The 21,925-nt window shown below is 46.0% G+C and overlaps 1 protein-coding gene across 4 annotated transcripts in view; it reads right to left on the bottom strand.

Annotated features, from left to right (window-relative positions):
• LOC106947966 (filamin-C-like) overlaps positions 1–21,506 on the bottom strand; it is a 28,830-nt gene extending 7,324 nt beyond the window's left edge. For 2 of the 4 annotated variants that reach the window (XM_015033343.1, XM_015033344.1), the window contains exons 1-35: positions 20,699–21,505; positions 16,944–17,192; positions 15,004–15,101; positions 13,842–13,992; positions 13,456–13,574; positions 13,264–13,341; positions 12,352–12,514; positions 12,044–12,244; positions 11,762–11,869; positions 10,995–11,132; positions 10,718–10,844; positions 10,497–10,633; positions 9,507–9,700; positions 9,307–9,420; positions 9,045–9,188; positions 8,770–8,893; positions 7,973–8,133; positions 7,777–7,867; positions 7,509–7,678; positions 7,304–7,421; positions 6,956–7,218; positions 5,936–6,533; positions 5,625–5,798; positions 4,743–4,905; positions 3,754–4,082; positions 2,747–2,870; positions 2,385–2,541; positions 2,111–2,300; positions 2,007–2,030; positions 1,673–1,914; positions 1,479–1,578; positions 1,265–1,405; positions 1,020–1,148; positions 485–658; positions 199–363 (exon numbers count right to left, since the gene is read on the bottom strand). In XM_015033343.1, coding sequence (XP_014888829.1) covers positions 199–363; positions 485–658; positions 1,020–1,148; positions 1,265–1,405; positions 1,479–1,578; positions 1,673–1,914; positions 2,007–2,030; positions 2,111–2,300; positions 2,385–2,541; positions 2,747–2,870; positions 3,754–4,082; positions 4,743–4,905; positions 5,625–5,798; positions 5,936–6,533; positions 6,956–7,218; positions 7,304–7,421; positions 7,509–7,678; positions 7,777–7,867; positions 7,973–8,133; positions 8,770–8,893; positions 9,045–9,188; positions 9,307–9,420; positions 9,507–9,700; positions 10,497–10,633; positions 10,718–10,844; positions 10,995–11,132; positions 11,762–11,869; positions 12,044–12,244; positions 12,352–12,514; positions 13,264–13,341; positions 13,456–13,574; positions 13,842–13,992; positions 15,004–15,101; positions 16,944–17,192; positions 20,699–21,074 — 6,034 coding nt within the window. In that variant the 5' untranslated portion in view covers positions 21,075–21,505. Of the gene's footprint in view, positions 1–198; positions 364–484; positions 659–1,019; positions 1,149–1,264; positions 1,406–1,478; positions 1,579–1,672; positions 1,915–2,006; positions 2,031–2,110; positions 2,301–2,384; positions 2,542–2,746; positions 2,871–3,753; positions 4,083–4,742; positions 4,906–5,624; positions 5,799–5,935; positions 6,534–6,955; positions 7,219–7,303; positions 7,422–7,508; positions 7,679–7,776; positions 7,868–7,972; positions 8,134–8,769; positions 8,894–9,044; positions 9,189–9,306; positions 9,421–9,506; positions 9,701–10,496; positions 10,634–10,717; positions 10,845–10,994; positions 11,133–11,761; positions 11,870–12,043; positions 12,245–12,351; positions 12,515–13,263; positions 13,342–13,455; positions 13,575–13,841; positions 13,993–15,003; positions 15,102–16,943; positions 17,193–20,698 lie in introns of all 4 variants that reach the window. The other 2 variants (XM_015033345.1, XM_015033346.1) reach the window with 2 other exon arrangements.
• Between the last annotated feature and the right edge of the window lie 419 nt (positions 21,507–21,925).

The raw sequence follows: 21,925 nt of genomic DNA, 5'->3' as shown, positions 1-21,925 counted from the left end.
GAGACGAACCGAGGCAAGGTGGAAAATGAAAATATTAAATGGCTTTAGAATTTGGTTAGAAATAAAAATCTGAAAACACCTTCGTCCCTCCGTACTCGGTGAACAACGAGATCTCATCGGGAAGCATTTTGCCCGCCGCCGACTGAACGCTTTACAAATGCTCTGTTCTGTTTTCGTCCCTCTGAGTTTCGTTCTCACCGAGGTGTCTGTTGTGCAGCCGTTTGAGCAGGCAGGGCTCCTCGTTGCCTGACGGCGCTCTGATGCTGGCAGTCAGGGAGTTCAGATCAGTCTCCGCGATCTTCAGGGACACGTCGGCTGCCGTGCCGACGTTGAGCTGGGACGTTCTGGTGATGGTGTCGTCCCCTGACATTCGAAGGAAAAAGAAAAGAAAAGATAACTTCAGATGTTTTTCTTCCTATCGGAATTTGGTTTACAGCCGTTTACTGTCGCGTCTGCCTGCGAGACGGACGGAGCGTTTCCTCACCAGTGATCTTAGCGGTGAAGGGGCTGCCGGGAATGTGCTTGTTGTCAAACTTCACGATGATGTTGTAGTCTCCCGGAGCCGTGGGCAGGTAGGACACGGTGCAGGTGCCGTCTTTGTTGTCCTTGCAGGTGATCTCGGCCTTAGAGGGACCCTCGACCGCAAGTGACAGACCACCTGTTTGGGGAAAAAAAAAAGAAGAACAGGTGAGATTCATTATGCAAAAGCACAAAGTCTCACTAAGTGTTGTGCTCTAAGTTTCGAGATATCGAAATATCTTCAAAGAATAACTTGCAAGTAACTTTCCAGCAAGATACAGGAGCTTGTTTCAAAAAGTTATTTTATATTTCATCAATATAAAGATTTTACTAGCATAAAACAAGCTCCTATTTCTTGCTGAAAATGTACTTGCAAGTTAATTTTGTCTTTTTTTTCCAAGTGCAACAAGATAAAAGGTTGTGTTTTTGCAGTTTAAAACCTTAAAATCATGTAAAATGTTCTTTTAAAAAAAGGGTATGTAAAATTGCTTCACTGTCACCTTCTCCTGCGTTTTTGGTGACCACGGTGAACGTGGCAGCTCTGTTGACCATTCCGTAACTCAAACCCGGACCATAAGCGGTCACCACTCCGCTGTTCACGGCATCCACGAAGAACTGCAGCGGGCTTCCTGTAGAGGGCAAAAAAAAGAAAAATAACTAGTCTGCTCGTACAGTGGAACCGGGATGCCATTTATCAAATTCAAAAATCATGAAAATTTTTTTTTAAAAGCCGCAGAAAGCTGACCTGGAATGTGATTTCCGTCGTATTTGATGTCCATCTCATGCAGGCCCCTCTCTGTGGGCTGGTACTTGATGGTGATGGTGCCGTCTTTGTTGTCGGTGATGTGTGGGCGGGACGTCTTGCCAGAGGGCATCCGCACCTCACCTGCAGAGTGTTTAAATATCAGCGACCTGGGGAAAGGAGAAATGTTGCAGGTTTTTAAAAGCGTTGGTCTCACCTGTGATCTCTCCCTGCTGCGGCGTGAACGGCACCAGGAAGTTAACGGGACGAAAGAGAGGATCCACGGGGTCACGGGGAACCACCGGCTCGTTTGAGGCCTGGTGACACAGAAGGACGAAACGGAAAATGTTTTTAATGTTGGAACTTGTAGCGCACGCACCTGTAGCAGCTATTTGTTACTCCTGCACTCACCACCACGTGGAAGGGGCTCTTTGGGATGTTCTCCCCCCCAAAGCGGATGGTGATCACATACTTCCCAGGTTCCGGGGCCGTGTAGTAAATGTCAAAGGTGCCGTCGTGATTCTCCACCACGTCCATGTCCAGCTCCATCCCCTGCGGAGTCAGCACCTTGCAGGTCACCTTGCCTTTCCCGGCTGCCTTGGCATCCACCGTGATGACCGTGTCCTCAGAGGTCTGCAGCTTCTGGAGAGTCGCTGCGAGGGGAGGCGGACAAAGGAGGGCATTTTAAACTTTGCTTCTGAAACAAATTCAGGTAATTTAGCTGAAAAGAAAAGGATAAACTCACAAACTCCATGTCCGCCAATTGAAACTGCAAGTTAAAGGACGAAATGAATACGACGCTAAACGACTGGCTTCGAAAGCAGAAAACCGCGGCACGGCTTCGCTTACCCGTGAGGCGGCACTTGCTGGCGTCTCCCGTGGGAAGCGACTGGATCCGATATGGAGAGTAGGGAATCTCGTCTCCTCCGTACTTGATGGTGATCGTGTAAGGACCCGTGGAGTCAGGCACGTAGGACACGGTGTAGGTCCCGTCCCGGTTGTCCTGGATGGTCGCGTTCTTCGGCTTGCCCTCTGGGTCCTGTGAGCGACATGCAAAATGACGTTCGTCGGAGAAACGAGCCTGCGGCTCCGATGATCAGCGCACACGGCAGCAGAAGCTCACCAGAATCTGCACAGTGAGCAGTCCCTCTCCAGCGTCCCGGGCATCAATCGTAAACTCAACAGGCAGGCTGGCAGACACTCCTTTGGTGTCTAGACCGGGGCCGCTGGCGCGGACCTTGCTGGCATCGTGCCCAGGCTGAGACATTACCTTGAATGGGCTGTTAGAGGGGGGCAGAGAATATAGAGCGTCTGAGACAAAAAAGAAATAAGGACAGGAAAAATTGCTGAAGCACACCTTTCTATTTTCTGTTTTTTATTATTTTAATGCAAGCAAGGGGAACTTTAATTAAGACGTATGTGAACATACAGCCCGGTTGTTCTTTTTTTTTATCTATATATAAACTCATTAATTTTATGCTGAACCTGTGTGGGACTTCCTGATCTGCATATTTAACAGCTACATTGTAGGGGCCGTCCTGCGCCGGGGTGTAGTGAACTGTGTGGGTGCCATCGCCGTTATTCTTCACACCCACCGGCTCCACGGTGCCTGCAACACACAGAAATATTGCATTCTTAATTCGCTTTACCGAGCAGAGTGTGAAAGGTTAAGAGAATAATTCAGGATGTTTAAATTGAGATTGTGTGGAAAGGTTACGAGCAGTTATTATCTTAGTTCCAGTAGATAACGCTTTAGCATTTTTTTTTTTTGTGTGTAGCAGGGATCCAGAGTCCCCGGCATCGAAGCTAACGGCCAGTCTGAAGTGGATTACTGCTTTAATTTGATCTGTTTATTGAATTAATTAAATAATTTTCTGTTTGTTTGGTTCTTTTGCAGTAGCAATATTTAAAGTGTTCAACAAATAAAGTCTGATCTGCTTGATTCGTAACGTTGGAAGTACGTGTAGGAAGTGGTGCACCACCAACTATCTTCCTATGTGAAAACTTCACACAAAAAACCGTCTCTATCAGTAATTTTCTGACAGATAAACAAAGCCTTAAAAACAAGGATGTTGAAGCGATTCACATGAATGCTAATCATTAGTATTTACACTGCCTTAGCTTGCTGTTAGAAAGTCATTCTGATTGGAAATGGTTTACATTTTTTTCTTCTCAGTAAGTGTTTCACAGGGAAGATTATTTGTGGCGTACCCCACTAGCTTCCTTTTCTTGTGTAAATAATCAGCAGATTTTGTAAAGAACCTTTTGTCGCATTTGAAGTTAATGCGACAAAAGGTTCGTTACATCACAAAACTGTTACTATGGTTTTGAGATGGACAATGATTTTAGACAGTCCTATTCCACCTTTGTCCCCTCCCCTCCCCCCTTAGCTAGCTAAATGCTAGCTTTAGCATCCAAGACCAGCTAATCTGGATCTATACTAAATGAAGCAGAATGTAGGTAAGATATTGTATACTTGTTCTAATTTCTACCTGTGGGTCCGTAGAGTTTGACATCCAGTGGCGCCTGTCCAGCCTGGGTGCAGTCTACTGTGAAAGTCTGAGGAACGTGGGCCCTCACTCCAGCGCCCAGTCCTGGACCGGAGCATTTCACCTTGGTTGGATCCACCGGGTCCTTCACCGGCACACGGAACGGACTGCCGGGGATCGGCTGGCCTCCGTAGTTGATATTTACGTCATAGTCTCCAGGAGTGAAGGGCACGTACTCAACGCTGCAGCTGCCATCTTTGTTGTCCTTGCAGGATATTTTGGCCTCTGAGGCTCCCTCGATTGTCAGACCCAGGCCTCCTGTGCCGGCACCCCTGAGGGAGAGAAGCCGACACATTTCCTTCTTCTTTTCTCTATCACACCTCCTTGTTTCCTTTCTAAATGCAAATTCTAACTCTAGTCCACTAAGGAAACAAAAGCATCCATGATTGTAACTGGCTTACAAGTAAGTAGCTTGTAACTAACTTTATCTTTGTTAATTGTAACTAACATGCCAGTTAGTTACAATAAACTTGTAACTAACTATTTTATACTTGTTTCATTGAGCATAACACAAGCTCACTAAAAGATTTAGCATCCAAGACCAGATACAACAAGCTCAATAAAAGTTTTTTTTTAAGGAATTACTGACTTAAAACAAGCTACTATGTCCTGCTGAAACGTTACTTGTGAGTTAGTTTTGTCTTATTTCAAATGCACTAAGATGTATGCACTAGAAGGTAAAAAATACTTGGTAGGATTTTGTGTTTTTGCAGTGAAGATCTTACCAAAACAGGTTTCCACCTTATGATTATACTCTTTATATTATACCATATATTTGTAATGCTTTAACTATCTTGTGTTGCTACTGATTATATATTGTTTTCACAATAATACATTATAGATCCCAGAGAAACTCCTTCCTGTTTTGTTGTGGGCTGTTTTATATAGATGAAAATATTATATTATTTCCCCTTTGTGTGATTAAACGTTACCTGGTTTCCACGGTGAAACAGTTGGGCCTGTTGGTTATTCCTCCCTCCAGACCCGGTCCAAACGCACGCACACGGGTCGGATCGCATCCTTCCACCACAAACACTCTGAATGGACTCTTAGGAGCGGGTGCGCCGTCGTACAGGACCTCAATCAGATGCATACCTGCGCACACGCAAAAAAAAAAGAAAAAAAAATCTCAACAACATTCTCATAAACAGGCAAAAATACTCATTTGTTGCACTCTCGCTTGTAATTATAGCCCAGCGAAAACTCCCTTTTAGGGAGCTAAACATCTGTTTATTTATAAAAGACGCCATCTAGAGTGCAGACGCTCGGGTGAACATACAAGGCGTTACATCTGTTCCCTATTCATTATTCTGTTACAACATTTTTCTGACAGAGTGCTCTCAGTAGGCCTATAAGGCAGATTCCCAGCCACACGGCTACAGTATTAGAAGATGTCTGGTGAAACGAGAAGTGCTCTGTGATCTCTTAGCTTTGTGTTATAGGTCTCTATTAATATCCCCCTCTGTCATTCCCTGTGTGCAGGCAGCCTTCAGCACACATACCTGCCTGGTTAAGAGCTTCTGCTCCACAGTACACTATTTATAAAGCAGAGCCTGTCTGCCTGATCTCTGTCCCTCACATCATTGCTTGACTGCATCATTCTGTATTTATACCCCACACCTCGCTCGCTCCGTCTTTATTCCCCGAACGGCACCTAAATCAAGAACCTGTTAGTGCTTTTTCTGTCTGTCTGTGTGAGCTCTTTCCCTGTCTAGGTAAAATCCTCTGCGCTACGTGGAATGCTTAACACGTTTCTAATCAACGCGGTTAGATTAAGCGTATGGAAGAGTCACGTCTTCTCTCTCTGCTCTCACCGTCCTCGAAGGCCGTGTACTCCACTCTGTAAGTGCCGTCTCCCTTGTCAGTGATGTAGGTGTCCGTGTTGGCGCCAGAAGGGTTGACAACGCGAACCTTCACGCGGTTGCCTCCAGCCTTGCTGAGGGCGCGCGCATCCACAATGAAGTGGGTTGTGACTTCCCTGAGGACCCCTTGAAACACAAAAGCACTTCTGGTGATTTGCCGCTCTGCATCAAATGGGCTCAATAACGCCAAGTCATCACGCGCCCTTACTCATATTGATTTAGACACAAAGGTGGATTTTGTCGAACAGCAAAGCGAATATTACCTCTCGGCTCCACTCCGGGCCCATAAACGTGAACCCCGCTGGTGTCCACAGATGGTTCCACTTGCAGCACCTTTGGGAAGTAGGGAATAGCGTGGCCGCCGTACTTGATGGTGATGGTGTGCGTGCCGTGGAAGGATGGGATGTACGTGACGGAGAAGGTGCCCTCCGATGTTTTCTGGATGTGCACCTCGGCCTTGACGCCGGTCTCGGACACGATCTCGATGGTTAGCTCCGCGTCGCCCGCTCTGGTGCAGTCCACGGTGAAGGCGGCTGGTTCGCCCGCCTTGGCCTTCTCCAGGCCCGGTCCGCTAGCCGTCACCTTGCTGGGATCGAAGGCCGGGCGGACCGCCGCTTTGAAGGGAGAACCGGGGATGTGCCGCTCGGCGTACAGGATGTTGATGGCGTACTCGCCCGCCTCGGTGGGAAGATACGCCACCGAGCACGTGCCATCGCCGTTGTCTTGGCACTCGATCTTTGCCTCGCAGGGACCCTCGACTGTCAGGCCAAGACCACCAGCACCAGCTCCTTTTGTGTCGATGGTGAAGGGAGCTGGTTTACCCACAATGCCGCCCTGCAGGCCTGGACCAAAAGCTCGCACCTGTAATTTAACAGGCAAATCATTTTGGAGTGAAATACCCTGAAAAAAAGTCATCATACCACCGCAAACTGTAAATCCATAACAATACAGCTGTTGGTTTCCACAAACCAGCTTTATTTCTACCAATTGCTCTCAGAATCACCTAATAAGGTGATTTCTGAGAGCAATTGGTGGCACCACTCTTGTCCTCCAGAGCAACTTTTACATGCATTTCTGTTCCAACACACCTGAATCAAACCTTTAAGACAAGAGTTGAAGACTTCTGATTGAGAAGTATCAAAGTACAAGCAGTCAAAGACAAATAATATTTAGTTTTTTATTATTATTATTTATAAAACCATGTGCCATTAATCTTCCACTTCATAGTTATTCATAAGTTTGCTAAAGTCTCTATTGTTGAAGGGTGTAGTTGTAACTTTTACCTTTGAAGGATCGGCCGGTATGACCGCTTCAACCCCAAAGGGACTCCCCATCACAGGGTTCCCATCATAGGTGACATCAACCTTGTACTGGCCCTCCTCTGGGGGAATGTACTTCACATAGTGAGTGCCTTTGGCTTTGTCTGACTCTAGCTTGCAGGGGATTGGTCGGCCAGAGGGAGAAGTCATCTTAACTCCTACGTTGCCCTGGCCACCGGCTCCCTTCGTGTTAACGGTGAACTCCTGGTCCCTCCCAACCTCCACTTCTGCAAGTGAGAGTGCAGCGAGGTACTTAGCTAGTATGGCTTTTACACGGAGCGTGTGAAACTGTACAACATGGATGATGCTTACTGGTATCTAACCCTTCCACTTTCACTTTTCCGATATCCAAAGCTGGTGCCACCGTGATGTGGAAGGGGCTTTTAGGGATGGGATCTCCTCCGTGGGTCACGGAAATAGCCATGTTACCCTGATTAAAAAAAGAGAAGAACGAATATTTACTAAAGTGAGGCGTCGTTACGCACAATGACACTTGTCGGACCGAGGCTCTCTGTACCTGCTGAAGAGCCGTGTACTTCACAGTGTAGGAGTAATCGTGGTTATCGATTATCTCAAAGTCACGAACCGCGTCCCCAGGGCCTGACGCTGCAAAATGGACCTCAGGCTTGGCCTTCCCGGCTCCCTTCGTGTAGATGGTGAAGTGGGTCGGATTGACCACTTCCACACCTGAAAGGACAAGCATTTTCTAAGCGATGCGAGTCAAACCATCAGATTTAGCCGTGAAAAGAGGCAGAAATTCCCAATCGGACCCCGAAAGATCTCACCTGTCTTGTTGAGTCCAGGACCCTCCGCTCTCACTTTGCCAGCGTCGTGGGAGGGGTCCACCTTCACTTTGAACGGACTGATAGGAATTTCCTGATAAAAGCATCAGAAACCGTCAGGATGATGACAGAGTTTTTGACAGGTGGATGGATACAGCAGATGGCAGCTCTCTCTTGCATGTCAGCTCCAGATTCCTACCTGGTCAGCAAACAGCACCATGATGGTGTACCGGCCCGGGCCGGGAGGAGTGTATTTGACAGTGAAGGTGTCATTGTCATTCTTGATGATGTCAAAGTCAATGTCGGCCTCTGCAGGCCCGACCACCCCCGGGGCGCACTTGATTCCGATGCTGATGTCCCCTAATGGTGCATATAAATAATATATTTTAAAAAACCACAAAGTTGAATCAAGAGAAAATAAAGTAGAAGTTGCCAACCAGGGCTGGAATATAACGGCTGCAAAATGTATCCAATATAAAAGTTTCATATTTGTTGATATCAATAATTATTGATTAGTTTTTTTGTTTTAAATCTCTCAAATGCTGCCAATCTGGTGACGTGACCTTTCTCTTTTTTAGCCACTCTTGTTGTACTCATTTTTTCCTTCCACTCCACACCGTTCTGTTTATTTACCAAAGAGGAAGCTAGTTTAGCTGGTCATGAGAGATTGAGCAGCTAAACCTTTTCTTCTGCCTACATCCCCCACAATGCTGTTTGGTTCTGGACCTGAGTTCAATGAAATTATTCAATATTCTTTCAGAGGTAGAATCTATTAATGTTGATCATGTGTTTATCCCCATACGCATTGTTGTTGATTTACTTCACAGCCAAGAGTATTATTACTGATACTGTAGTATCAGTAATCGCATACTGTGCTGCATGAGAGTCACCAGTTCTCCTTTTTTATAAATCACAAGCTGGAGGAGACGTTTCAGCCAGCCAACACCCAGGAGAGCCTTTCCTAGCCTCTCACATCAGCTACTCGTGCACGCTCACCTTGGCCAGCCTCGCTGCAGTCCACGGTGAAGTACGTTGGCTCGTTCGCTTTGAGCCCCGTCTTCTCCACTCCGGGCCCATAGACCTTGACTTTGTCGGGATGACAGCCCTCTCCAACCAGCACCTAATGAATTCACAGTGTACTTAAAGCAGAGGCAGGCGAGCTGAAGTGCAACTTCTGCACTCCTCTTACTTTATCTATATTTGGTAAAGTGTCATCGCGTGAGATCGATTTAATTTTACACGCCGTATCCGTGGCTGAGCATGCATCTTACCCTGAAGGGGCTGTTGAGCACGTTGACCTCCCCCCAGGTGATAATGATGGTGTGTTTAATGGGTTTGGCAGGAGTGTAGACACACACGAACGTGCCGTCTCCCCTGTCGGTGATCTTGATATTGAAGGTGCAGCCTTCGGCGTCCTGGGCAGACACAAAAAGCCTCGCAGTCACTTCTGCTGTGTGCCAGCCTTATGCAATATAAATGCCACATCCCTATAAATAAAAGATAAAGGCTCTGCAAACATGTGCAACTCCGTACCTGGGCATAGATCTTCAGGTGACCCTTCCCAGCCATGCGGGCATCAATGGTGAACTCGGTGGGTTTGTTTACGATGACCCCAGTTGGCTGCAAGCCTGGTCCGTAGGCTTTTACCTGCAATTTTTTTTTTTTTTTAGATTTAAATGCAACAAATAAAGGTTCTTGAAATGTGGTTTTATACTGAAATGAACGGGAGTTACCTTTTCTGGGAACACGTCATTAACAGCAGGAAGAATGTGAGCCATGAAGGGGCTGTCCTTGATGTCTTCGTCGTCACAGATGACGTGGACGGCGTAATCGCCGGGCTCGGTGGGCCAGTAGCGCACGTCACAGGAGCCGTCGCCCTTGTCGTCGCATTCGATTTTAGCCTGCGACGGGCCTTCGATGGAGAACCCTGGGCAAATTTAACATTCAGAGGGCGTAAAAAAGTCTGGCCGGCAAAAGTATGCACGTTAACTTTCTCACGTTATGTCTCTTTTCGGCCCAAAAGCTCTCATGTATTTTGTCTGAGCTGTGGATCTGCGCAGAGATATCAGTGATTGACTTGGCTTTCCTGTCGGCTAAGGAGTACATCCGTGTTTTAGTGTCTTTGACGTTGTCCAAAACACTAGTCTGTATCAAACTACAGATAAATGTCTAATAAGTTTAGAAAATGTACAAAAAAGCTAAATATTTTTTTTACAGTTTCCAGGAACACATGATTATAAAAAATACCTAACAACTATAGAATAAATGGAAATCATAGACAATTATTCAGCTTAACTGTTCTTCATTCAAACCCTTTGGACTTTGGAGGTTTGGAGTCGCGTCGCACTGTTTCCATTTTCATATACCGGATTGAGCAGAGCTATTTGATATACTCAGAGCTAGTGATGTTGATTTACAACCTAACCTCAGTTTCAACTTCTTCATTTCATCCCTGAGCCAGCTGCTGCGTTCTCTATGATGCCGTTTGTTCTCCAGTGTTTCTCCAACAAACCTCGACGGTCTTCTCAGAACCGCTGGATTTATACCAAGACAGGACTGCACACATGCTGAGTCTAGTTCCTAACTACGCCGTATCATTTTCCTTACACTTCAGGATCTCTGTGTGGGGTTGTGTTGTTAGATACAGAAAGTGGAAAAACTTTAAAGGATGTCATCGTGTCCGCAAGAGGCTTCAGAACAGTTCGACGAGCTGAAAGTCTTACCCAGAGTTCCAACTTCAGTGCCGATGGCTTCGACCACAAAATCAGCAGACTTTCCCACCATGCCGGTCTTCAGACCCGGGCCCCAGGCCCTCACCTTCTGAAAACCTGCTTCGTCTCCCACCTCCACTTCAAAGGGGCTGTGATGCACACAACAACGTGACTCGGCTTAAGCCTGATAGTAGACGGGGACAAACAAGCTAAAGGTGACGCTGGGATCCTACCTGCGCGCGATTGGCTGGCCTCCCCAGGTGATGCTCACCGTGTATTTACCGGGACTCAGGGGGTAATACTCGCACTCGTACACTCCGTTCCCGGCGTCTCGCACTTTCACTTGTTCCTCAGCTCCACCTGAGGATGAACACAGAGGTTCAGCACAGTCTTGACTCTTCACCGCAGATGTGAATAAAACATTCAGACACTGAGCTCAAACTGCAGAAGACGTTAAAAAAGGGAAAGAGAAGAAAGCGATGGAGAGAAAGAGGAGTCTGTGTGACTCACTTGGTCCTTTGACAGAGACGTTCAGGGCACCGCTGCCAGCTCCTTTGGTGAAAACTTTGAAGTCTGCCACTTCTTTCACTCTCACGCCTTTAGGCTGGAGCCCTCTGCCAGCAGCTCTGCAAGCGTTGGGGTTTATGGCTGAAAGGAAGGAGTGCAAGAGAGAAAATTATTTTTTGGGGGGGAAATGGGGACAGCGGTTTGACAGTAATGTTAGTATTCAAGCTGAATTCACTGGAAAGTCTTTAAACTCTGACGGAAAAAAGATCCTGAAAACAACAATGATGCTTTTTTTTTTCTTTTCTTTTTTCTTTTTGGAACAACACACTAGACCAGATACACAACGCAGAGGGATAAACCAACACATTACAGCGCAGATAGAGGAGCATCCGACAACATTTCAGTCAAGTCACTTAAAAATGTTGAAGGCAGGCTTTGAAAAGGAGAGATGGCTGATGCAAACTTTAGACATGATGGGAAAACAGACATGTCAACAGCACAAGCAGAGATACCGACACGAGGAAGAACGCAGGAATTCACAGAAATGCAAACGCAAAGACATTCTACGTCTACGAGACTGTTTGTACAACACTGACGGTTTTTGAACAGGACTGAACCACCAAGCAGCGAGAAGACGGAACAGGCGAACCAAGCAAGGCGTTACACCGCGGCGCCCTTGAGTTTCGGGAAAGCACAGAGCGCAGAGCCTGGCATAGGAGGGATGGCGCTGGGATGGTTTGACAAGCCCCTCCTATCAGATGCATACTAACTTGGACGGCCAGGTTTTGAGGGAGGGGCACCCTTCGCTCCAGGAGGGGTGCGCACTGACTGAGGAACTATCTGCAGAGGAGCTCCTGGGGGAGGAGCGACTGCCGGAGCTAGAAATGACAGACAGCGTGGGTTACGGACAGCAGAGGAAGTGCTCGGCTGTTTCCAGGGCAAAAGAACTAAATGACGGAAAATTGTGACAATAGATCGCCCTGACACCAGCTTGCCCCCTAAGAAATCTGATTTGTCTGACAGTTAATGTACAACGCAGACGGATGGCTCACCCTCCGCGATGTTGACATTGAACGGGCTCTTGGGGATCTCCTGGCCAGCGAACAGCACGTGGATGGTGTGAGGGCCCTCCAGCATGGGGCGATAGGTGCAACGGAAAACACTGTCGCCCTTATTTTCCAGGATGAGTTCCACGGTGTCCTTTTTACCCTGCGGATCAACGATGACCACGCTGATGTCACCGGTACCAGCGCCTGGAGCGTGACAAAGACATACAGGGTTAGCACCAAGGAAAGCAAGGGGTTTTTGTTTTAGTTTTTTATAAACAGTTCTGGGGGATAAAGTGTGTTTTAGTAAGTACCAGCTGTGTAGATGTCAAAGTAGGTTGGCTTGTTGGCCACGTTGCCTGTAGCATCCAAACCGGGGCCCCGGGCGTGCACTTTGCTTGGGTCGCCCATTGCTTTAGCCACGTTGACGGCGTAGGGGCTCTTGTCGATGTCCTGACCTGCAAACAGCACCTTCACCTACAGTCGAAGGAGAAGGGAAGGGAAATGAAAGACGAGTCTGAAATCCTGTGGAATCCCGAGGTTTCCCATAAAAATGCGCCTCAGTTTCTGGCGAGACGCGATAAGATTTCTGGATGTAAGATTATTACACAGGTTTCCCACAGCGCCAAATGTTTCTCCTGTATAGGATGTTAAAAAATTGTTATTAAACGAGCATAAGATGACTGTTCGAACAATGTTTTCCTGAAGCACTTTCATGTTTTTACACGAGTATGAGGAAAGCACATGGACAGTACACCATGACACAGAATGACATATTTCTGACCATTCATACATTTAAATTTCAATCACATCATTTTAAAAAAGAAAGAAAAAAAACATGTATTTATTTATCTTCTGAAATATCTTCTACTTTTTCATGAGTTTTTTTTTTTTCATACTAAACACTGGTAGTTTGGCATGACAGCAATACTGTCCAGTTTTCTATTAAAAAAGCACATTAATATTGCTATTGTAATTGAAAAAAAATCATTATTATTAGTCTGTATCACTGAATATAATGATATAATAATATTATTTTGCTCAAGTGTCAATGATTATAAGATAAGTGCTATTTTAATGATAATACGCCCATAATACTCATGTTATTTGTTGTCTTTTGTGGGGTTAATTGTCCTAAATAAAAGTAATACCAATGAATTATGTTGCAAATATATTAATTAGTAACCCTAAAGGTAATAAGAAGATAATTGTGAGTTTGTTCTTACCTTGTGGACACCCTCCACTTTTGGGAGGTAGGTGACAGTGTAGGTTCCATTTTTATTTTTGTTGGGCTTAACTTTGGCCTAGAGAGTAAAAAAAAAAAAAAAAAGTCGGAAAAATTAAATCCCAAGAAAAGATGCTACACTTTGCAAAAACCTGAAGAGTCAGCTGAACGGATGTTGAGATTTATGACTTGCCTCCTCTTTGTGTCCTTCAGGATCCTCGACAAACACCAGGACTTCCCCGCTGCCCGCCTCCAGAGTTTCCACGGTGAACACGGCGGGCTGCAGGACTTTGTTGCCATGAGGCTCAATACCTGGAAATGCAACAGGAAGAGAGAGAGACAGACAGAGAGAGACAGAGATAGAAAGAGAGAGAGAGAGAGAGAGAGAGAGAGAGGAGGCTTTAGGGAAGGCAGCTTGTCAGAAACAGGAAATCATAAAATAGATATTATTTTTTCAATAAATTAACAGAACTGAGTGAGAGAAGGCACAGAGTTTCAGGAAGGCTCAGACAAAATATTACCATTTAAAATCTTTAACATTTTTAATTTAGCTTATCGGTTAGGGTCCAGCTTGCATACCCGGCCCGTAGGCTTTGACTTTGTCTGGGAAAAGCTGCTTGGGTTTTAGAGGAGCGCCGGGTTTCAGCTTGGCCTTGGGGAACTGAGACAGGTAGGTCATGACCGAGTGCTCGTCCACATCTGGGTCCACGATTTCCTCAGGGGCGATCACCTGAAACCCAGAATGTGCCGCAGGGGTTAATTGTTCAAACAGCCCCAGGATGTTTCTGTGCAAAGACAGAAACATTTTCATAAAAAACCCCCAACAAAAACGACAACGAATGAAAACTGATTCTTAAATGAACTGTATCTCATTTTCAACAAGGGTGTGGATTACTCTTTCGGCATAATAGAATTGGATTTAAGGATTAAACGTATTTATTCTCTCCACCTCTGACTTCTCTCTCTCTCTCTCTCTTAAGGCACTTGTTTGCCTGTGTATCACACAGTGGCACAAAACCACGCTTCACAACGGTTATATTTAACCTTAGGACAACAGGGTTAAGCCACCATGGGGGATTTTATCCTGAGCCAGACCTCTCCCCACATCTACTTAACAACACCACACTGGATTCCAGTCCCCTCCACCCACCCAAAGGCCTGCAGAGCCGTGACATTACACCACTGGCTATCTAACACAAGCAAATGCTCGCTGGGAATAGATAACAACGTCTCTTAGCAAAACAAGCAAACAGCCCGCATGGTGCCCATTGTTATTCAGGGGAACGCTTACAAATGTACATGATTTAGTTGCCGGCATGGAGCGTGTTGAGAAATCTCACAACAAATTTGTGAACTTTACCAAATAAAATGCAATCGCCTACCGAGAGGCACAAAAAAAAAAGACGATGGAAGCGGTTGGTGGGGGGAGGGGGGGAGGCAGAGCTGGGTAATAAATATTACATTTCATTCTCCGGGATGTTATCCTGGGAAAACACCAGCCTCAAACATAATCCTGTTTTTAATGAATAATTTCTAATTTTTGTTTTCTAATTAGATGTTTGCACTGGCCAACTATTGGCTGCTTTGGGTTGCTTTGTGCTTCTTCTGCGACTTCATTCTTGACTTTAAAGAGAACAAAGCAATCATCCCTGCTTCTGTTTGTTGTCCCTTAATGAGATCGGGCTCAAGGTGCCGAACGTCGAGCCGCACCCCGCGCCTGGGCGTCTGGGGCAGATCTTACCTGAGGGACGCCCAGCCAGTCGTCGGCCTGTTGCATGGCTTCTCTGGCATTCTGCACGGGCTGATTGGGGTCCCACTCTGCCCAGTCGGGACACAGACCTAGCAGGAATGCAAAAGAGGCCAATTAGGAAAAGGCGTGCAACCGGTCGAACGAAAGGCAGCCGCTATAAAAAGGCCACTTAGGCTGTCAGTGTTATCTCTGCAGCGCTTGTGTAGCACTGCGAGACTGGCTGACCTTACCCACGCCGCCCTGCTGCAAGCGACTCTGTATGTGTGACAGCGGATGTCTCTATCGGGAATTCACAAGAGGCAGCTTCGACAAACAGAGCGGTGCGCTCGCTGCGGCTGAGCCTCGCATGCTCCGGGCTGCTAATGCCTAAATTGGATTAGTGCTGGCAATGGAGTGGTCACTCACTCAGAAGGCCAATGAAAGCGCACCACAGAACGCTATGATCTGATCATTATTGACACAGATAACCACTGGACAAATGGGTTTCTTAAAAAAAAAAAACAACAACTAAATAGTGTATCATATTCAATAAATTAGAATATGAGTCTTGTTTATCAGATTTAAAGTACTTTCTGTTGTTAAAAATAGTTTTTTTTTCATTGGTTTGAAGCAATACTCTAATTTTAAATGTCATAATTAGCAATCATCATAATTAGCAGAAGTAAAGGCGTTCAAACATTCGACTTTGTGTAATTAATCAATGCAGTTTGTTTCGCTTTGTGGTAAGGTTCCGGAAACAAATGAGCTTTTCAATAATATTCTGACTTATTAGTGGGTCTGTACTCTGCAGCTGTCAACATAACACAAAGAAGAACTATATATGGTTAGAAAAAAAACAAAAGAGGAATAATCAATCCTACTGTTCAGCTTTGTCACAGCCTGGCTAGTGAACATGCTTTTATAAATTTGAGTTAAATTAGTGTTTCTAACACGGTTCCTGTGATGACAGAATTTCAGACCAAAATGTCCAAAGTTCTAAATCTCACAATGAAATCATCGTCAGGTATTTCTGTAGCGGTCACTTTGCAAAGGAAGGAAGCATGGATGAATTGCTACAACTTTTATACAATAGTACAGGGAATAAGTGCAAATGTTTAATCCGTGATCAGTTTGCCAGTAGGCGACACAAATCCCATAGCGTTCCAGACTTTTGCAGACTGCACAGAATCCCTGCACACACTGCAGCCACCTTCTCATCTTGTCTTAGCACCAGCAGAGGAGACAAAAACGACCTTGTATGGTCATTGCAGCAGCGCTGTGTTTGAAAGATGCGTCTCCTCAGATCAATGGCTCCTATAAACACAGTCAAACACGGTGTTCCACACTTGTTACTCCCCCACTTTGCTCTCGGCGAGGCAGACCAGAGGGAGGACTCACTCTTTAGCATTCATTGTTGGAGGCGAATGCCTCGGCTGGCTGTTGATCAACTCTGCGTCCTTGTGGTCGTTGGATCTGAGGCTTAAGCAACTCCCTATGACAGATTACGCTGCATTTTGTTGCAGCCAAACATTCCCCACCCCTCGACTCCCCTCGATGGAAGAGGAGGAATGGTGCCCAAATTTGGGGGTGTTGTGTAGCACCAAGGCTATAAACACTAAAGCCAGACTTGGGCCTGCGGGCTTTGTAACACTGGAAGTCGAATGGTTTAGTTATTATGGGGACAGCTGACAGGGCAACTCTCCCAGCACAATCAGAAACCTCCTTCTTAATGCAACGAAACCCAAAACAGACACTCCGTGACGATGACATTTGAACGATAATCGGTGATTACCTGTTTTATAAAGTGACCTGAGCTCGCAAAGCTGGGTTTGAACCCCTTAACCGTCACTCAGAAAAGACTTGAGTGACGCCAGTGTCATTAAGGGGGGGCAACTGCGCCGCACATTTTCTGACTCAGCATTTCCGGCGGTCACCCGCTCTGAGCTCCTTACCCGGGGCGCAGTTGTCCACCAGGGCCCCGAGGGCTTTCCCGTCTCTCCAGTCGCGGTTGAAGTTGTTGATGGGCAGCTGCGGCACCTTGTTCTGAATCCAGCCCAGCAGGCGCTGCTTCGGGGTCAGCTTCTTGGTCTCCTCGTCGTCCTCGTCGTCCCACATGGGCATCGAGATGGAGTAGTGGAGGATGAGTGTCCATATGAGACCCAGGATGAGCTTCAGATTCCCGTCCACAATGGCTTTACTGTCTGTAGTGAGACAACAGAGACGAAGGGTTGAGACGTTGGACAATCAAACCTATTTTGAAGTGTTTAATGCAAAGGATTTTCTGAAAATCTCTCTTCCTCGCAGTTCTTAAGAGACGGCCACTCTATTTTAAGAAAGAAAAAAAAAAAACGATGACTGGCTGCTGAGGTGTAAAGAATGCAGCACTCCTCACAAGCCCCCCGTACCCGCCGCCCGCCCCCTGCTCCTCCAGCCATTTTCTCCAAGACAGCTGTCTGGCTGAAGACCCTGTGACAGTTTGTCATGCAGTCACAATAGTCCGCTCTGAACGCAGTGACAGCTGAGGATGTGTGGAGAAATGGATCTCCTCTCTGCATAAATGCCACTTGGATTTCAATTACCTCCCTAAAGTTGCTGTGCCAGAGAGAGATAAATCATGTAGGTGCAGATTAGAGTCCCCTCGCAGTGTCCACGCAGCTCATTTCCAAAAGTTCTCAGAGGGGGGAAAAAGTTTGTCAAAGAGGCTCGCTGAGTCGCACTCGGATGCTGACATCCAGCTATTAAAGCCAAACATTTACAACCTCTGAGGAGTTGGAAACTTATCTTCTTCTTTTTTTTTCTTTTTTTTTTTATTGATTAACGAAGTTGCTTAACTGAGTTTTGTAATGTTGCCTGCTTTGCTTTTCAGGCCGGTTATGTTTGATGTGTTAACTCTTGACTGGCAGAGACAGGTGGGAGCAACGTCTGTCCGGCTTTACGGGTGACCGTGTGGCCAGAGAGGCATCCGTCAAACCGCATCGAGTTACACGGCGTGACACATGAGCAACTGGTGATTCTCTTCGGCGTCCCCCGCTGCAGCGAGGCTCGAGGCTGTATTTTCGGAGGGCTCCCTTCCCTTGCTAGAGCGTGCGGGGAAGTATAATGCCAGCGCTTTGATGATCACACCTTTTTTCTGTCAAAGCAATCTTGACCCAGGGCCAGCTAGGATGTCCGCGCCAAGCAGAATATTAAGCATGAGACTCATTAGCCATGAGGAGCAGCGTTTAAGGTATAATCTGTGATTGTGACCTTTGCTCTCCTGTGATCAGCAGCGGGGCTGGAGATTGAATCTGGCCATCTGCAGTGTGGGTATACACACACACACACACACACACACACGCCGGAAGGGTCTCTCCTTCACAGTTTGATGGCCAAAACCTCAACGCTGCCAGGAATTTCACTGAAATGTGGGAGCATCATTAAAGCAGATAAATGCTGTCAAACTCTAAAAGGAAATCTACGGAAGAGGATTAGGGCCACAGGAAAAAAGAAAAAAAAAAAATCTGACTTTAATCTCAGAATTCTGAGATTAAAGTCAGAAGTGTTTTTTGTTTTGTCTTTTTTTCCCAATGGCCCCAACCGTCTTCCGTAGAAATCGGTGCTTTTCAAATCAAAACTCCAATTTTGAACGAGTCTGATTCTTTTAAATGAGAAACAAAAGGACCTGCAGGTTATCTGATGAAGTTTGGACCTTAACAGAAAATGCGGGAGCCCCGTTTATCCTGATTTACGCATCACAGCATCAAGACTAATCGATGTCCGGGTCAGTGCATTTAAAGACCAATGCAGCAGAAGTTCTTAGTCGTAATGCATTTATTTAATCATTTTATCCATTGACAAATCCGGTTTTGTTTTGATCAAAATTTGAACTTATTGGTTCCGATCAGAAGCAACAAATGAAAAACCGGCCTCATCAAATTTTTTAGCCGTTTGACTCGTGTACAACTCATCCTGCACTCTATTTAAGTCACGCCTTTGTAGTAATGTGGACGTGACGGATAAGACAAATACACGGCAAACTAATGCAACCTGCGCGACAGTCGCAACGGACTTAATGCGCCCAATATGCACAAGAGCCGCCGATGGCCTTAGATCGCCCAAATCGCCCCTCACCTCTGACCTGCTAGACACAGCTGTGTTTGTGAATGTGTGAGTGAGACTAATGCCCATCTGTGTAAAAACTGTATCATTCTCATTAGCACAGCCTTGATACTTTTCCAGCCCCCATAGCTCAGCACACTGCAGCAGCAGGAGTTAGTTCAAGCTGGCAGAGCAGCCGCTGGGTAAGGGACCCGATCCAGCTCTGCGACCTCGGTGACACATCCTGCAGTAACTTTCCAATAAAGCTCCTGACCCCCAACTCAACGCTGTCGACACAGAGGCCTCCGTAAGCCACGTCTCTGTTGCCTGGCACCTGGTTTAATAAAACACCGAGGCGATTATACCCTGTTTTTTTTATTATTATCAATTACATTTCACTTTGGATTCCACAGCTAATTATAGGTCAGCGCGTGCTTATCTAACGTGACCAGTACGACGTGCAATCTGTCTAATACAGCACATTACTCTGTAAATGCCATTGCAAAAGTGAAACATGGTAACAGTAGGATCATCCTTTGGGATTACTTTTATTTAGCAGCAACAGTGAGGCATCTTAAAGCTGATTGGAGGATGGGTGGAGCCCGAAAAAAGAAACCTGTTTGAGTCTGCAAAGGACTTCAGACTGATGAAGGTTTATCTTCCAGTGGTACGATGGCTCTTAGAAATACATCTAGAGGTGCGGTGGCATGGTGTAGATCTATGGTTCTCAAACTGTCCGAGAACCACTACCCACTTTTAGTGGTACTCTGAAGAAAGTATGTCATTAATTATTGGTAGAGTAAATACAAGCATAGCAACCACAATAGTGAACCAATAATTGGTGTCAAATCAGACATAAACTGGCTTCAGTCGTAGTTCTTACCTGATGAGCTCAGCGACCAGGCTAGCTGCTGTTAGCAACACAAACAAAACACTATGTATTTCCCTGCATCTTTTTTATTTATTTATTTATTTAGCACTGAACCAAAGTGTTTACCAAAGAAGGTTATGCGCAAAATAGTGTGACTGATTAACCGGACATAAATCAAGAGAAAAAAAATGACAAAACACTATTTTTCAAAACAAGTTTTTAAATGCAAGGCGTCCATGTTGGATTTATAGGCCAGGATTGATGAGAAACCTCAAAACTTTCTGACTTCTAGGTACCTTTCTGGTAGTTTATTATATTATTATTATTATTATTATTATTATTAATTTATTTATTTTATATTTTTTACTTTAAGCATGTAAAAATTGGACCCATAATTAAACTGCACCCCTCAATAAGACCTAAAAAAAAAAGTCAAGCTCATGTTGCATAAAACAGTGGTATCTCAGCTGTGTCCATGTCCTTTGAGAAGGACTGGTTAAAAAGATAAAAAAAAAATACTTTGTTAGGAAGCCCCAGTTTTGCATTCAATCTGGCTCAGCTTCATCTATTCTTTGGGGGGAAATTAGCTACTAGATGTATAAATAAATATCAGAGACACGTTGACCTCCAAAGACTTACAGTTTTACCTGCAGAGAAAGGTCATTCTATAAATGCACGCCTGATGGCACTTGAAATAAATATCAAATCAATAATCTAAAAAAAAAAAAGAAAAGAAAAGAAATCAGCATAGCAGCTCACCTATTGAGACCAGCTTGATGTGCTCCCTGTCCAGGAACTCCAGCGCCACGGACACGTTCTCCAGCTTCATCTGACGGAAGTTGGGCCTGCTGTGGTGCTTCCTGTACATCTTCTTCTGACTCAGCACCTCCAGGAGCGAGATGAGCTTCAGGCCGTCGCTGAAATCCCTCTGCAGGTCGGAGATGGTCTTGTTGACGCACTTCAGGTGCTCGTTGCACCACCTGGTGAAGGTGTTCTGCTGGATCTTCTTCCACGGCGCGTCCTCGGCCAGGTCCTTCTCCGTGGCGGGCATCTCGTCGTCCTCCTCGTCCCCAAAGTCCGTGGCCTGGTAGTACTGCGGAGGCAGCTGGTCCTCGCCGTAGTTGTTGCTCATCATGGTGGCCCTGTCCGTGTCCACTTTCGTTTCTTTTCTTTTTTTTTTTTTTTAATTGCTCGGCGGTGACACCCGTGTGTGGAACTGCGATGGAAACTTTTAGCGGGTCGACGGCAAAGAGCGAAAGGGGGAAAAAGTTCGGTTGAGACTGAGCAAGGATTGTTCAGACACAGATGCGAAGAATCCCTCTGGCGGCGGTGATTTGAGGGGGGTTAAACGATCCGGTAAAGCAGGAGGCTTTTCTTCTTTTGGCACCTTCTGGAGACGCTGTCCTCTGAGGATTGTGCTTGGAGGAAAACAAAAAAACAAAAAACAAAAAAAAGTAGTGGCTTTAGAGGCAGGTGAGCTGGAGCAGAGCGTGTTTGACTTGCATGCAGAGAGGAGGACGGAGATGGGGTTTATAAAGGGGCCGCGGGCCGCGTCACCCTGCGTCTGTGATCATGGTCTATTTGTTAATCCATGAGGAAAACCGGAGTCGGGCTCGGTTTACGGGAGGGGGGTTGTTGGGGGCTGTGATTGGTCAGACCCGGAGCAGCGCAACAGTTGTGGCATGCACCTTATTTTTAGGAGCTCCAATTCGGGCGACTGAGAGGGAGGAGTGGACCGGGACTCACTGACCGATTGTTGTGGATGTGTGTTATTCTGCGCTGGGGGGTGGGGGGGGGGGGGAGTGGATGAACAACTGGACTAAGAAAAGAAGGAGTAGTGAGTCCCTGGGGGCCTCGGGGTTTTCATGTTACAATTCAAGATTTTATGTTTCTCTCTCTCTCTTTCAAATTAAAATCCTCCTGTGAGTGCTGTAAAAAAGAAAAGATTGTGGGTTTTAAAGAATGAGGTCATGATATGAGGTGACT

The sequence above is a fragment of the Poecilia latipinna genome, unplaced genomic scaffold (genome assembly GCF_001443285.1).
Source record: "Poecilia latipinna isolate Pla-1442-1.1 unplaced genomic scaffold, P_latipinna-1.0 Scaffold265, whole genome shotgun sequence".
NCBI lineage: Eukaryota > Metazoa > Chordata > Actinopteri > Cyprinodontiformes > Poeciliidae > Poecilia > Poecilia latipinna.
The sequence above is the reverse complement of the archived record's forward strand: the minus strand, read 5'-3'. Positions and strand labels throughout refer to the sequence as shown.